This window comes from Chanos chanos, chromosome 1 (genome assembly GCF_902362185.1).
Source record: "Chanos chanos chromosome 1, fChaCha1.1, whole genome shotgun sequence".
In the NCBI taxonomy this organism is placed as follows: Eukaryota; Metazoa; Chordata; class Actinopteri; order Gonorynchiformes; family Chanidae; genus Chanos; species Chanos chanos.
Genome location: NC_044495.1, coordinates 26,221,993 through 26,235,305, shown reverse-complemented (window position 1 = coordinate 26,235,305; position 13,313 = coordinate 26,221,993). Strand labels below are relative to the sequence as shown.

General features: G+C 40.1%; 1 protein-coding gene across 1 annotated transcript in view; it reads right to left on the bottom strand.

Annotated features, from left to right (window-relative positions):
* The window catches only part of ppfia2 (PTPRF interacting protein alpha 2), a 104,824-nt gene extending 95,936 nt beyond the window's left edge, over positions 1-8,888 (bottom strand). The window contains exon 1 of the mRNA XM_030771300.1: positions 8,640-8,888. Coding sequence (XP_030627160.1) covers positions 8,640-8,888 — 249 coding nt within the window. The remainder of the gene's footprint in view (positions 1-8,639) is intronic.
* Between the last annotated feature and the right edge of the window lie 4,425 nt (positions 8,889-13,313).

The window sequence follows — 13,313 nt, the reverse complement described above, 5'->3', positions numbered from 1 at the left end:
CAAACTTTTAGTAAATGGTGGCTACTGCATAGGTGTTATTATATGTTTATAAACATGTAACAACCCAGAAAAGGATGCATGAAATTAACAATAAGGGACCAGACTTACTGAAATGTATTTATTCATTTATTTGACTGTTCGAAGAGTTAATGTTATCTATATTTGAAGTACACCCACCATCTTACATTTCACAGCACTTAAAGTCTTTAAATGGGGTGCGGAACTCATCATTGGAATGTTTTTGCTTACCATAATTCCAGCAAAGCTTGTATCACTGTGCTGTGCAAATTTTATGACTATATTATAAGGCTGCTACCGCTTAGTCGACATCACTGCGTGAAAAGAGGTGTATTCGGCCTGGAATACTCCTGTATATTCCCGGATACTCCACAGATTATCGGCTGTATCCGGCAGTTTGCATGCAGTGATTGGACAGTGCAGTTCACGGTTATGGTCTTACACGTGTAATGTAGTTTCACTGCAGTTCTTGTCTGGAGCTACAAACTGCCATTGCTAAATGGTAAGAACATACCACACTGAACCTTTTCAGTCCATATAGGTACACTTCAACATGCTCACATATTCACCCTGCAGAGTTTGAGAGAGTTATATTTTTGACTGTCACTGGCAAACAGCACCACTGAATCATGCCCATTAAATGTGTGATACCCACGTCTGCCACTGACTCAATGACGTCACTGAGTGTTCTGTGAGAGCCTACCCCTGGTCATATCTTCCTTTTTTTTTCAGAAGCCTTAAAATAAGACAGTTTGAACATTTCACCTGATTACTGTCTTCACCTGTGAAAACTGTTTGTTAAGAGCATTTCTCTTTAGTTTATTGGCATTTTTAGCTCATGTTATCCGACTAGATTGCTGGGGATCAGGAGCTTATCACAGAGCAATGCTGAGACGCACTGTCGATCATCTCAGAGCTTAAGGTTGACATGCCCTGTGGAGCAACAAGCTGTGAGGACTGTCACTCAGACTAAAACAACAACAATAACAACAATAAGAATAAGATTAAGATTTGTTTATCCATACGGCACCTTTCAAACATAACATGCACCTCATAGTCCTTCACACACAGAAATAGAACAAAGCTCATAAATAGATATATCAACAAAAACAAAAAGAAACAACAAAAACAAAAAGAAACAACAAAACACAGAACCGAAGATATTTTAATGGCCATAAAAAGTTAGGATACATTAAAATATTTTAGAGATTTAGTAAAATATTTTATGGAAAAGACAAAGTAAAAAAGTATGTTTGCTCCAGTTTACAATTATTGGCAGTTACAACTTGATAAATCCGTGATTTGAGATTCACTGGGGTTTTTTTTTTGTTTTTTTGGTTTGTTAATTTGTTTGTTTTTTGTTTTCGTCTGGGGAGGGGTGTATGTACATTTAACAAGGCACTAAATGTTCTTAACCATGGTTTGAGAACTTATTCAGTCTGGTACTCTGAGGTATATGAGGGTGTAAGGACATTAATAGCTTTAAGAAAATAAAAAGGAACAAGATCTAAAAGAAACCAAAAGCCTAAAAGCACTGTGACTAAAACAGTATGTATACATTCTCTTTTTTGTGTCCTAATTAGTGTTCTGTCTAGAGCATGTGGCCCAAGCTGAATAAAATAATGTCTCCTTTTGGCAAACCAGAGAACAAACCTTTGCAGTAGTCTAGCCAGCTAAAAAACAAAAGTGTGTCAACTTCCCAGCATCTTTCAGCAGAAGAAAGGCTCTCACTTCTGTAATGTTCCTCAAGTAAAAAAAAATGTCTTTACAATTTGATCAGTGTGGAATTGAAAACACAGATCAGCATCTACAATAACTCCAAGATTCTTCATTAATAGTTTGATATGTAATACAACATTAGAATACCAAGTTAAGTCGGTTTTCTCTTCCTTTTCTTTCAATTTGTTGGAAATATGATAAATTCCTTGAATGATTTAAGAATGCAAAACTGTGTCTCAATTAGTATTGCTCTATTACAATGGCATTATTTTTTTTGTTTGTTTGTTTTTAAAATTTGTATTCAGCTATTAATTTTGTCTTTCTCCAGCTCCATTCAGCTTTGCAGCAGTCCTCTTAAATGCTTAGACAACCTTGCTTTTCTAAGGCTTAGCCAAAGTCAGGCATTTCTTTTTGATTTTCTCTGGTTCAGCTGTGTCAAAATAAACTTGCGATGCAATGTCCTGAGTAGTACATAGTACCACTCACATACACATTTTATTTATCTTGGATGTCCACCAACAATATCAGAACATACATGCTGGAAAAACATTAAGATAACAAAACTTAACAATACCTTCACTGTCCATGATGTAGTATCAAAAACAGACAGGCATGATCAGAGACAGCAACATCAAGGATATCATTAACAATAGTGCTTTGGCCCCTTTGGACAATAAAACATCCAAGATGTGATCACAGCTGTCAGATGGCCCTGTAAAATGATGGAATTTAAAAGAAACACATAGATTAAAGGAATGGAAGGGGCAAAAAACAAAGCTTTGGTATTTGAATCATTATCCCCATAAAACTAAAATCACCAACTTGAAGAATTCTGCAGTTAATAATAAGAACTGACAGAACATGACCTGTTTAATGATTGAGACATTCTGCTGGGGTGGTCAATAAATGATTGTAAATTGAAATGGCTCCTCTCTTCTAGTGTAACTAACAAATACACAACGAAAGGAAAGGCTCCAAAATTAATCTGTTTGCAGGTGAAAGAACTGGTACATACCATGGCTAAACCATCTCCTCTCCACTCTTACTTGGTTGGCTGATTACAAGCTGTGCTGTGGTAGGGAGGATTCTATGATGGAGGCAGTCCCATCTGAATCCAACCAGGCTTAGTTAAGAACATTAATTCAATTTTTTTTTTGTTCTGAAATAAGATCCTTGGACTGTTTACTCCACTGGAGCAGTCAAAAGAGTACAGAGACTCCGTGATTGCATCTATTATCAAACGTGAAAACCTTTGGTGCATACCCAGTGCTAGCCATTTCAACAGGAATTCACAAAAGAAAACAGAAATGGGCAGAAACAACAGCGGCAGTATTGGAGCAGCAGTAAGCTTTGAAGTTTCATTTGTGATACCAATATGCACTCACTATGAGAGAGCACCTTGCTGGGTTGGCTGGTGAACAAGAGAGATTATTAGATGTGCTAAGACATCTCAGTTCCAACCTCAGTTGTGTCACTCCTTAAAATTCTGGCCTGCTGTTCAACAAAGCCTTACCAAGCTAACTTTCATGTTTTCTCAATGATTTATCAGGTTGGGAGGAGACACGTCTCCTTAATCTGACCTAACCTTTCAAAAGTATTGATCACAAGTCTCTGACAGAGCCATTAAGAATGTTCGATGGACACCACATTCACTACAGCAGACAGAGAGCATCCTCAATCTGCTGAAGATGAAAGGGATGGAAGAAGGAAAGGAGAGAAAACAAAGCTTTGGGCTAAATTGAGCAGAATGAAAGAAGAGTGATGCTTAAGCTAACAAAATCTTTGCTTGCGGGGCTGGAAAATCGAGGACTGCACAACTATTGTCAGGCCCACCGGAGCGCTATGTCTGAAAATACATCAAGGACATAGCAAGAACTTTTTTTTTTTTTTTTGGTAGAGACAATGGAAAGGGATTCAGCGTTGTCATACCGTTTGAAAAAAAAAACGCTTTGTACTTTCAATTGCCTTCATCGATGGTAAAAATGGAAGAGCCACAGACGTGCATTTGCTTATTGTTGTGTTTAGGACTGAAGCCAGTGCGTAATGTGGTATTTAAATCACATGCAGTTCTGAGGGGGCATTTTACTGAGGAATGGGCCTATCATAACAGTGGTGCCCTTACATCTCCACACTCATTTTTTAAGAGATGTCCCTCTCCCTTTCCATAGTGCATCAACCCTTAATCTAGCCTACAGGCACAATGAACTGGGGCACAAACAATATCAGTCATCAGGACACATCATGTGCTGCTCTGGTGGAGGAAACCAGCTGACTGCCTGAGCCCAGAGGCCTCCATACAATATGGGGGCTGATTTCAGCTGAGAGGAGGGGGGTGAGAATCATTTGCTCCTTGTCCATTTCCTTCCCTTAGTCATCTGATTTTCCATGTTATGCCCTTACAGATTTGCATGGCAGAACCTCTACTCGTTTACATTTATTTATTTTACATCTATTTATTTAGCACTCTTATCCAGTGCAACTTTCAAAAAAGAGCATTAAGTTGATCTCTAACATATGTGCTGGTACAAAATATTTCAGTGGGGACATGACTGTAACACAAACTGCAAGATCAGTGTCGTGACAATGCTTTGTGCAAAGCTGAATAGTCGCTACAGTGCCATACAGCAGAACGCAATAAACACAACAACTACAGTCGTGCAGTGAATGAATAGATAATACAAAAAACAAAATAATACAGCTAATACGTAATACAGTGCAGATGCACAATTTTAAGTGAGCATTGAAATCCACATAGTGACAGTCCTGAGTGAAGGTCCGGAGTGTATTTCATCACTGTTTGGAAAGGATCGTCAGGCAACATAGCTCAACTTTACGTGCATGAGATGCGTAAAGGGACAGCGTGGCCAGTCATGTACTCCTAGCTCCAAGCTTGGAATTATTTTGGAGCAGTATTTGTAGCAGTATGCTCCAGAACAGAGCGATAGAACTAAAACATTCCCCGCTTCCAATCCTCCTCATTGCAGCCATGTATAATGGAACACTCCATAGTCTTACATTCTGCAAATGTTGGGCCTGTTGGCTGAAATGGTGAAAAATGACCAGATCAGGTTTGATTTATATCACAGCAACCACTGCATACCATTAAACTGGTGTCATGTTAATGACAGTTACCTTAATGAACCAGCCCCTGACCAAGGGAGTGTCTTTATCCATCACACCACAAGCGCTTATAAGATCCATACAATATACACTGTAGCATTGGATCTAGAACTTATGGTACCATATCATAGCCTTTCAATAACCCTCTTAATGTGAATAAATACTATTCTCATATCACATGAGTTGTTGAAATGTTGAAACAGGGCTCAGATGCTGATCATGTTACCATACCATCCACAGGTCTTTACTATGCAATTCCTTTTGCTGGTAAATTCGAAATAACTGATTCATAGTCATATATTTTTGATGGTCATTAATGTGGACCCTTTAAAGATAGGTACAGTCCCACTCACACACCCTGACCTCTCATACAGCAATTTTGCAAAAACATGAATCTTCATTACAACAACTAAGCGAGAGATCCATCGTCTGGGATCTCATTACCATCATGCTGTTTGACAAGAGAGGATCTGTAATCGATATGTGAAAGTCTGAGGCTTGATGAATAGGCGGGCAGTGTAGAGAATTCGGAGTCGCCTGGACGATATTCATCAGAACTATACAAACACGGTAAAAACAGGCAGTCTGAAGATGACTTCCTTCCCTTTCAATCGCCATGGACCAGCTCAGGAGACTGAGAGAGATAATCAAAGGTGTAACTGTAATTAGTGTTGAGAAGAAACGCCAGCTCAACTCTCACCAATGAAGCGACAGAAGTCGTGAGGAAGGAGTGGTGGCCAGGTTCAGCAGGATGTGTTTGAAAACACTAAACAGAGGGAGGGAAAGGGGCCTGCCAACCCCTCAGGCTCCTTCAGCATAACAGCTGAGTGCTTCAGAGGTTCAATGCTTTTTAACAGAGGAAGCTGTGTTATAAAAGCATGTAATCTGAAGACCTTTGCTGATGTCACAGTACTCCAAATTTCTTCCCGTATCCTTAACACCATTTGCCACTTAATCACTGACTCTCTGTCTTTCTCTGTCTCTTTCTGTTATTCTTTCTCAAGATGAGTGAACGAAACTCCATTGTTGGACTCTTTACAACCTAATTACGTTAGGGTCCACCTTTGGAAACAAAAGTAGCAGAGAGGTTATTTAAAGCTAGAAGTGAACTGCAGGATTCTGCTATCACCCTTACACACATAAGGACTTTGACCAGATTTTTGTGGTTCACATTTAAGCACCCTCAGGCCCTGGCTTGAGAATGAATCTCATTTTTTAGGCATATCAGTAGAGCCTTGAGTGAATCAGTAGTAGTTCAGCCCCAAATAAATCAGTAGAGCCTCAAATATGCCTCAAATCACCATGTGTCTGTGACTCCAAAGGTAGGTGACAGCAGTCTCTAGGAGCGAGTCAGACAGAGCGAGTGGACGGTCTTTTGACACATGACTGAGAGAATTCAAGCTCCTGCTCCCTCTGCCAGCCGAGAAAATCGCTCTGATGACGTTACAGCTCTGTCACACTCTCTCTTGGCCACAAAGCCAGTCTGAACTGGGTCTGACCACTCATACAGTTAGCGAGCATGAACGAGTGATGGTCCATAACCAAACCCTCCACTGTGGCACAAAAGTATGTATGTGGAAATGGGAGACTTTGATGCATGGGTACATTGGTATGTCTCGCACAGATGTACCATAACCTCTGGGTGTCACAAGGAATGGTGGCCCTCTTTCTGATCTGCCCAGCATGTGGTAACAAGATGGACAGAACAGCAGCAGAGAGGAACAGAGGCAGAGAAAAAAAGAAAGGATCAGAGAGAGAGGAGAGAGAGGGCAGTGTGCCACTTGCAAAGAGGATCAGCTTCAACTCCTCCATCACATCTACCCGACGCAGATACATCAGCGAAGCTACACAGCAGCACTTATTACCTAAATGAGGCCACTTCCGTTCTATATCTGGCCTCTTTAAGAAACCCCTCCCTCCCCCCAACAAACACACACACACACACACACACATGTGCACACATTCACATCCTCTCCTCCTACTCATCACAGGAAGAGTCTGCTACAGAACTGAGACTAAAGCCTGGAGCCATCTCCAAGCCTCATTCAGATCTCTAACATTATCTAGACCCAGATTTCACACACCTCAATTTAGTTTTAGGAACACAGACATCTTAGAGCACTCATTTAAGCTTCTGCTTTTTTTTTACATGTTGGTCCAGTGGCAGATGACAAAGCCTTTCTATGGGCAGCATTATAACAAGTGGCAGTATTTGGTGTTGGCAGAATACCCCAATGTCAAGCCATAAAAAATTACAAAGTTGTACATAAAGCTTTACATCAATTAACTGCACAATTACCACGAACAGTGTAGGATTATCAAACTCAGGTAAGCAGCCTCTCAGTACACAAACATTGTACACCAGTCATTTGTTGCTCATGTTATGATGTGTGACATGTGCTGCTTAGTGAATAACTCTAAACAATTACCCAGGTTCAACAAACAGCCTCTTAAACCATTAGTGTAATGTTGATATGACACAGGCTAATAAAACTCTGGCAGATTAATTAATGGAATCGTTTGTGCATGGGTAACATCACTGATAGGATCCTGACTGTGAGGTGACATCTCATTTAAATTGGTGTGCTACAACCATGGCACAGTATGTCAAATAGCTGCCATTGAATAGTGACAACCCAAACATCATTATCTGCCAGTGTTTTCTCAACCAGCAGACATTCAAAAGAACACCAGATAATGGTTGTACTATTTCTTTTGCCCCCTTCAGATTTTTATCAGAAAGAATGACATAGTAGTGACTGATACTAAAGGGAAAAATATGCTAGTTCCCTGAGTTCATGCAGAGATAAGAGCAGCTTTGAAGTGGCTTTCACACACAAGCAAAGAACTGTTGACTCAATACTCAAGTAATTTTACCTGTGGAGTGCTGTTGTCCGTCCCATATTTTAATGTGCCAGCAATATAGGCTAACATAATAAATCATTAAAACTGCAAGTCACAGCAGTAAAACAGCATTAGTGATCCCCTCCATTCTAAAAGTCCATAAGAACAGTGGGTAGAAACATGAAATACGTACGTTTCACAGTCACAATGGCAGTAATGCACATATCCACTGCAGGATTATTTACTAGTTATAGCTACAAATGTGCCAGACCAATGAACTATTTTACATCTATCTAGGTCCAGATTTTCTGATGAAATCTGCACGTATTTACATTATTTAGACCTAAATGTATGAGACTAATATCATGGCCAGAGTGGTTCATTACATTTACAATAACCATTCGCGGTCAAAATTTTAGATAAATACAAAAAAAAAAAAAATTCAAGTAAAAAAGCACCTGAGCTAACAAAGTCGAGTGAACAGTTACAGTGATCTCATAACTAAGAAGAAGTGAATTTCCCATAAAAGGAAGCTATGTGAAACCCTATTTCTTCAACCTGTTTTTTTGTTTCATAAAAACTGAACCATTGATTCCAAAAGTAGTCTTAGATCTTAGCTTGCCCGTCCTCTACAGCCACGAGGATTATTTCAATATCTGCAACAACTGCCTGAGAATAAAGTCCTTTTTTTTCTCTCGGCAAAACCTCAGAGTCCTCCTGAAGGAAAGCTTGTGACTGGAATTACTGACACACTTTTCCGTCACAGAGCTAATCTGGATTTAGAAGATGATTATGTAAGACATCATTTTCCCACGTCTCTGGGCCACGAAGATACCGATCCGGCAAAGAAAATCCCATTTGGTGCAGCTGAGCCTTTTTCTGCCAGACTCAGACCCAGATTCTCAACTGAAGTCAGAGCCCTTCTCGGCCAATCTTACCTGAGGCAGGGCGGAGCTGAGCTGGCGTTGGAGTGAATCACGGTCGTAGATGACGTCCTGTAGGTGCTGCTGGGCAAGAGCCAGGCTTTCCTGTGTCTCACGCAGTGTGTCCAGCAGCCGGTCACGTTCGTCCAGCATGTTGACCATCAGCTGCTCAAAGTGGGAGTCTGGGTCAGAAGCGCTGCTCTGGGAGCCCCGCTGGCTCAGCGCCGTGTCCTCACTGATGGTGGGCATCACCTCGCACATCATCTCGTCCTGTCAGGAAAAACACACAGGATACAACATAGGATACAGCAATAAAAGCCTAATCACACAACGGACTTCTAATTGGGTTTTTCTAAGTGATGGCAAGGAGCATGACAAAAAGGACATTTTAGGGTTCTCCTGAAAGTGTACACTGAGCTGGGAGCCAAACCATAAACTGGTTTCAATGAGGATGGGTAGTGTATTGCTCCCATAGCTTGCTCAGCATCATCTACGACATCACCGCCTCTCCTGTCTTTTAGTTTTCCAAGACGGTTACACTCACATACAGAGACAATTATAAGTGATTATTTCAGTTATAGCACTCATTCAACATAATCCATATTTTGAATAGAAGAAAAGACAGCTAATGTTAACAATGCGAATATCACTGGACAAATCATTTCTAAAAAATAAAGTAACATATTACAATATACTCTATTTCATATTCAGTGAAAACATAAAATCGATATTTATATTTTTATATATATATATATATATATATATATATTTACCTATATTTTTTAAAACCTAAATCTATATTTCATGACCAATTTCCCTGAAAAGTCATAATGAAAAAGTTGACTAAATTTTGATCAAACTGATAATTAGTAAAATAAAGGGCAAAGTGAGTGTGACTCTCTTTCTCTGTTTTTTAATAAAATTCAGGCATGTAGAAAGTACAGAAAGACACACAACTGTCTTAAGCCTTTCTTAAACCCCCTTCTGAACGAGAGCAGAGTGAACCTCATCTAAAAACAGCAGTGTTTACACTCGCGTTATATGGTGGTGACTGATGTTTTGTCCTCTCGGACTGAACACCGTCATCACTGCCAGGACTTGAGGCAGAGCAGGCCCCTCTCTCTCCTATGAAGAATGAGCTACAGTCCGGCCTAGGCCAGCACAGAGCTAGCAAGAGGAGTTCAGGAGTCTCCTCTGGCAAGGACGGGCCTGTGACAGCACTTGGAGCTTCATGTTAGCCCCGTGTTCCCAGGCTGGAGCAGATCCGTCTTGGGAGGCTGGCTAGCTCACTCTGCCCCAGATTTCACGCTTGTCATGTTATGTGGGCCAGGCTGTGTCTTGGTTGGGCCTGGTTGCATAACTCAGCACATCTATACTGTAGTGTGTGTTTCTCTGCTGTATGCCACCATGGGAGTCCTGCCACCCCTAGACCACAACCTCACCCCCCCCGGTTGTGCTATCAGTTATGTGGTGATGGAGCTACATTCATGGAACATACTCAACAATTTATGTAATTAAAACACACAGGGCTTGATTGTTTACCTTGGTCTGGGTGTTGACCAAACATATATATTAGATGTCAACCTGAATACACATCTAATATAATTAGATGGGAAATGTGTCATACCACATAAACAATCATATCACCTAGGAGTAATTACTGTACATAGCCTAAATTACTCCGTTTAGCTCAATAATGCACTACAGAGGACTTGTGTGTAACTTTTTTTTTTTTTTTATTTCAGAGTGAACATTAAACTAAAGCAAGGCGAAAGCATTTTTTTCACTGACTTGAATTCAAAACATGAACCAAACATATAAGTCCACTGAGGCATTTAAACATGAGAGAAAATAAAAGCATTCCCAGCATGTCTAATGGCAGATCTGTCCCCCAGCACTGCCTCTGGCACTAGGCCTTACAGTCCCAGTGTGACCAGGCTACCAGCCAGACAGCCACCAGCTCACAGTTAACACAGTTAATGGCAAACTGTTCGTGTTTCATCCTTAAATTTTCTGGGTGTAGGCCAGCTTGCCTACTCCCCTAGCCTCTAAGACAAAGCAATATCCTGCTTAGCAAACAAAATCTCCTGGAAAGGAGCAGTCTACAATAAAGAGATTGGAATAATCCAAAGAGAAGGTTTGGAATGCTTTGCCAATCTGTAGAAATCCATTTTTTCACAGTGCAAAATAATTTAAAGCGACTGATTTAAAGTTGCAAAAATCCGTAATCCTCCTTAAGTAAATAATTGTCGCTATGCATTCTTAACCTGACCGAATAAATACATTTGCAGAAAAGAGCAGTGAATCCTATAAAGATCAATGAATTCTAATCATTCTCCACTTTCTGCCGACTTCTACCATTACGGTGCATTTGAGCAATACAAGTTGTTATGACAACAATGTGAAGTTTGATTTCAGTGTCGTTTGGGATAGATCACACCCCTACGAATGGTTAAACCCCCATAGAAAGCCAAATACCTATTTTTCAGTCCAGACAAAATCATTGCTGCCCCTAAATATTCTCATTATATCTATATTAAATTGTACTTTGGATCTGATGAATTATATCATAAAAATCTTCACCAGTGCATTGATGTGGCTAGCTGTAAGCTAAGTGCCAGTTTGTTTGTTTGCACGCGTTGGTTATTGCGTGTTTGATATGGGATCGATGAAACACCATCTTATAGCTCAATCAGTCTCCTACCCTTGACCTTTTATGTAAGCTTGTCACAAAGCCTGTTCAATAACAAGACAACGTGGAGAAAGATGGACATTTCAAGGCTGTAAAGGTATTACTGAATGAATCTACCACCAACAACAAGTCAACCTGAGGCAACACAAGAGAACAGTGACAGGTGAATTAATTATCTTATTCTTGCAGCTGCACATAATTACAACTGGATAAATGTGTGAATGTGAATATACTGAAAACAAAGACAAAAATGGCTTTGGCAGGATGCATTGAACCTTTCCACTGAACCTTTTTGCCATATGCCAATCAATAAATAATTCAAAAGGACACAGTCTGGGTTCCCCTCTCAATCACTGTACTGCAATTCCCCCTTAGAGATCTCATTCACCTTCTCTGAGACACACTGAACCCCAGCCCACGACCACCACCACCACCACTCCCCTGCCTATATACTCACATATTCACAACACACACACACACACACACACACACACACACACACACACACACACACACACACTCCTCTGAAGGAGAAACCCAAAGCAGAGACTGATACATACTTGTACCACCTAGGCTCAGCTACACTTCTAGTACACAAACTGAACTGACAACAGACAACAACAGAGACATCATCCAAAACACACTGGACTTTCTTAGGGTCCAGTGAGACACAGAGATCATGGTGTCTGTCTCTGCTGATGTCTACAGTTAACGTCAGTACATAAAGAAAGTACAACAGGTTTTAAACTGAAAACTACTGACTGGCACTAAGATAAAAGGGTCAGTCCATAACCCAAATAGCTCCTCATCAGCAAACAGAACTCATATTCTTCTAATCTGTGATAAAAGTTCTGGATAACTACTGACAGGCATGTGTTGCCAGGTAGAATACCACAACATTATCATGTTCCAAAAATCACAGTAATTTCTTTTCAGTTTCCACTGACTTACTTGCATTTATCCACAATATACTAAGCATTCACTATAGCCTTACTGTTTTAACTGCATTATGTTCTGCGGCCAAATGTACCATTACTACCCAAACAAATATGATATACTCTCAGAGTGCGAGGAAAACAGCATCCAATCATTCCCTGTTAGTGCTAACAACTATGCCACCAACATATGCGACATCCCAGATTTTACCTCCTTGACCATAACATTTGACAAGTGTTTGACAGACCACCATACAAAGCGTACTAGTGTACTAGTGAACCTTTCTCAAAATATGCTATATAGTAGATCCTCTCTGGTGCTGGATAAACTTAAACATGATTAACAGGTGGGTATTATTTCACATAATACATTTAAAGCCTTTAAGCAAAATCTCCAAAACGTATGATATCTCAATAATAGTTTAAAAAAAGATCACAAGACTGTTTTCTTTCATTTTGACTTCTGTGGGAGCCAGACAAGTACAAGAGAGTCACACAGCAATACTGTGAATGGGAAGATGTAATTTGAGCCATAAATAATAACATCCACAACTTCAGTACTCATGTGACCAAAGTGTCTGCAATTTAATCTCTTCTAATTGTTACATAATCAAAATCCAAGCCTAGGAGTGGCCTCAGTGAGTCACTATAGACAGAGTGCTGCAGATGCAGTTGTATACATGTAGAAGTACAAAAATGAAATGTTGAATCCTGAAACTAGTCTCACATAAACTCTTACAAATCGAAAGAAATTAAATGACCACTGCAGTCCAGTGAGAGAGGAGGAAACAGAAAGAGAGAGAGAGAGAGAGAGCGAGAGAGAGAGAGTGGGGGGCACAAAAGAAACCATGTGTCTGCACCTCCGACTAGATTGTGACTAAGCCTCTTGTTCAAGGGCACAGTGGACAGGTATGTGGATGCACATTCCTCTTGCCTGGAAGCTTTATAAAGAAAAGAGACACTGACTACATCTAGGGGAGAACGAAATTAGCAATTAAATGAAATTTGTGGCATTAGAGCAACTGCAGTTTAACTAATGAGAATATTAACATTCCACATAAA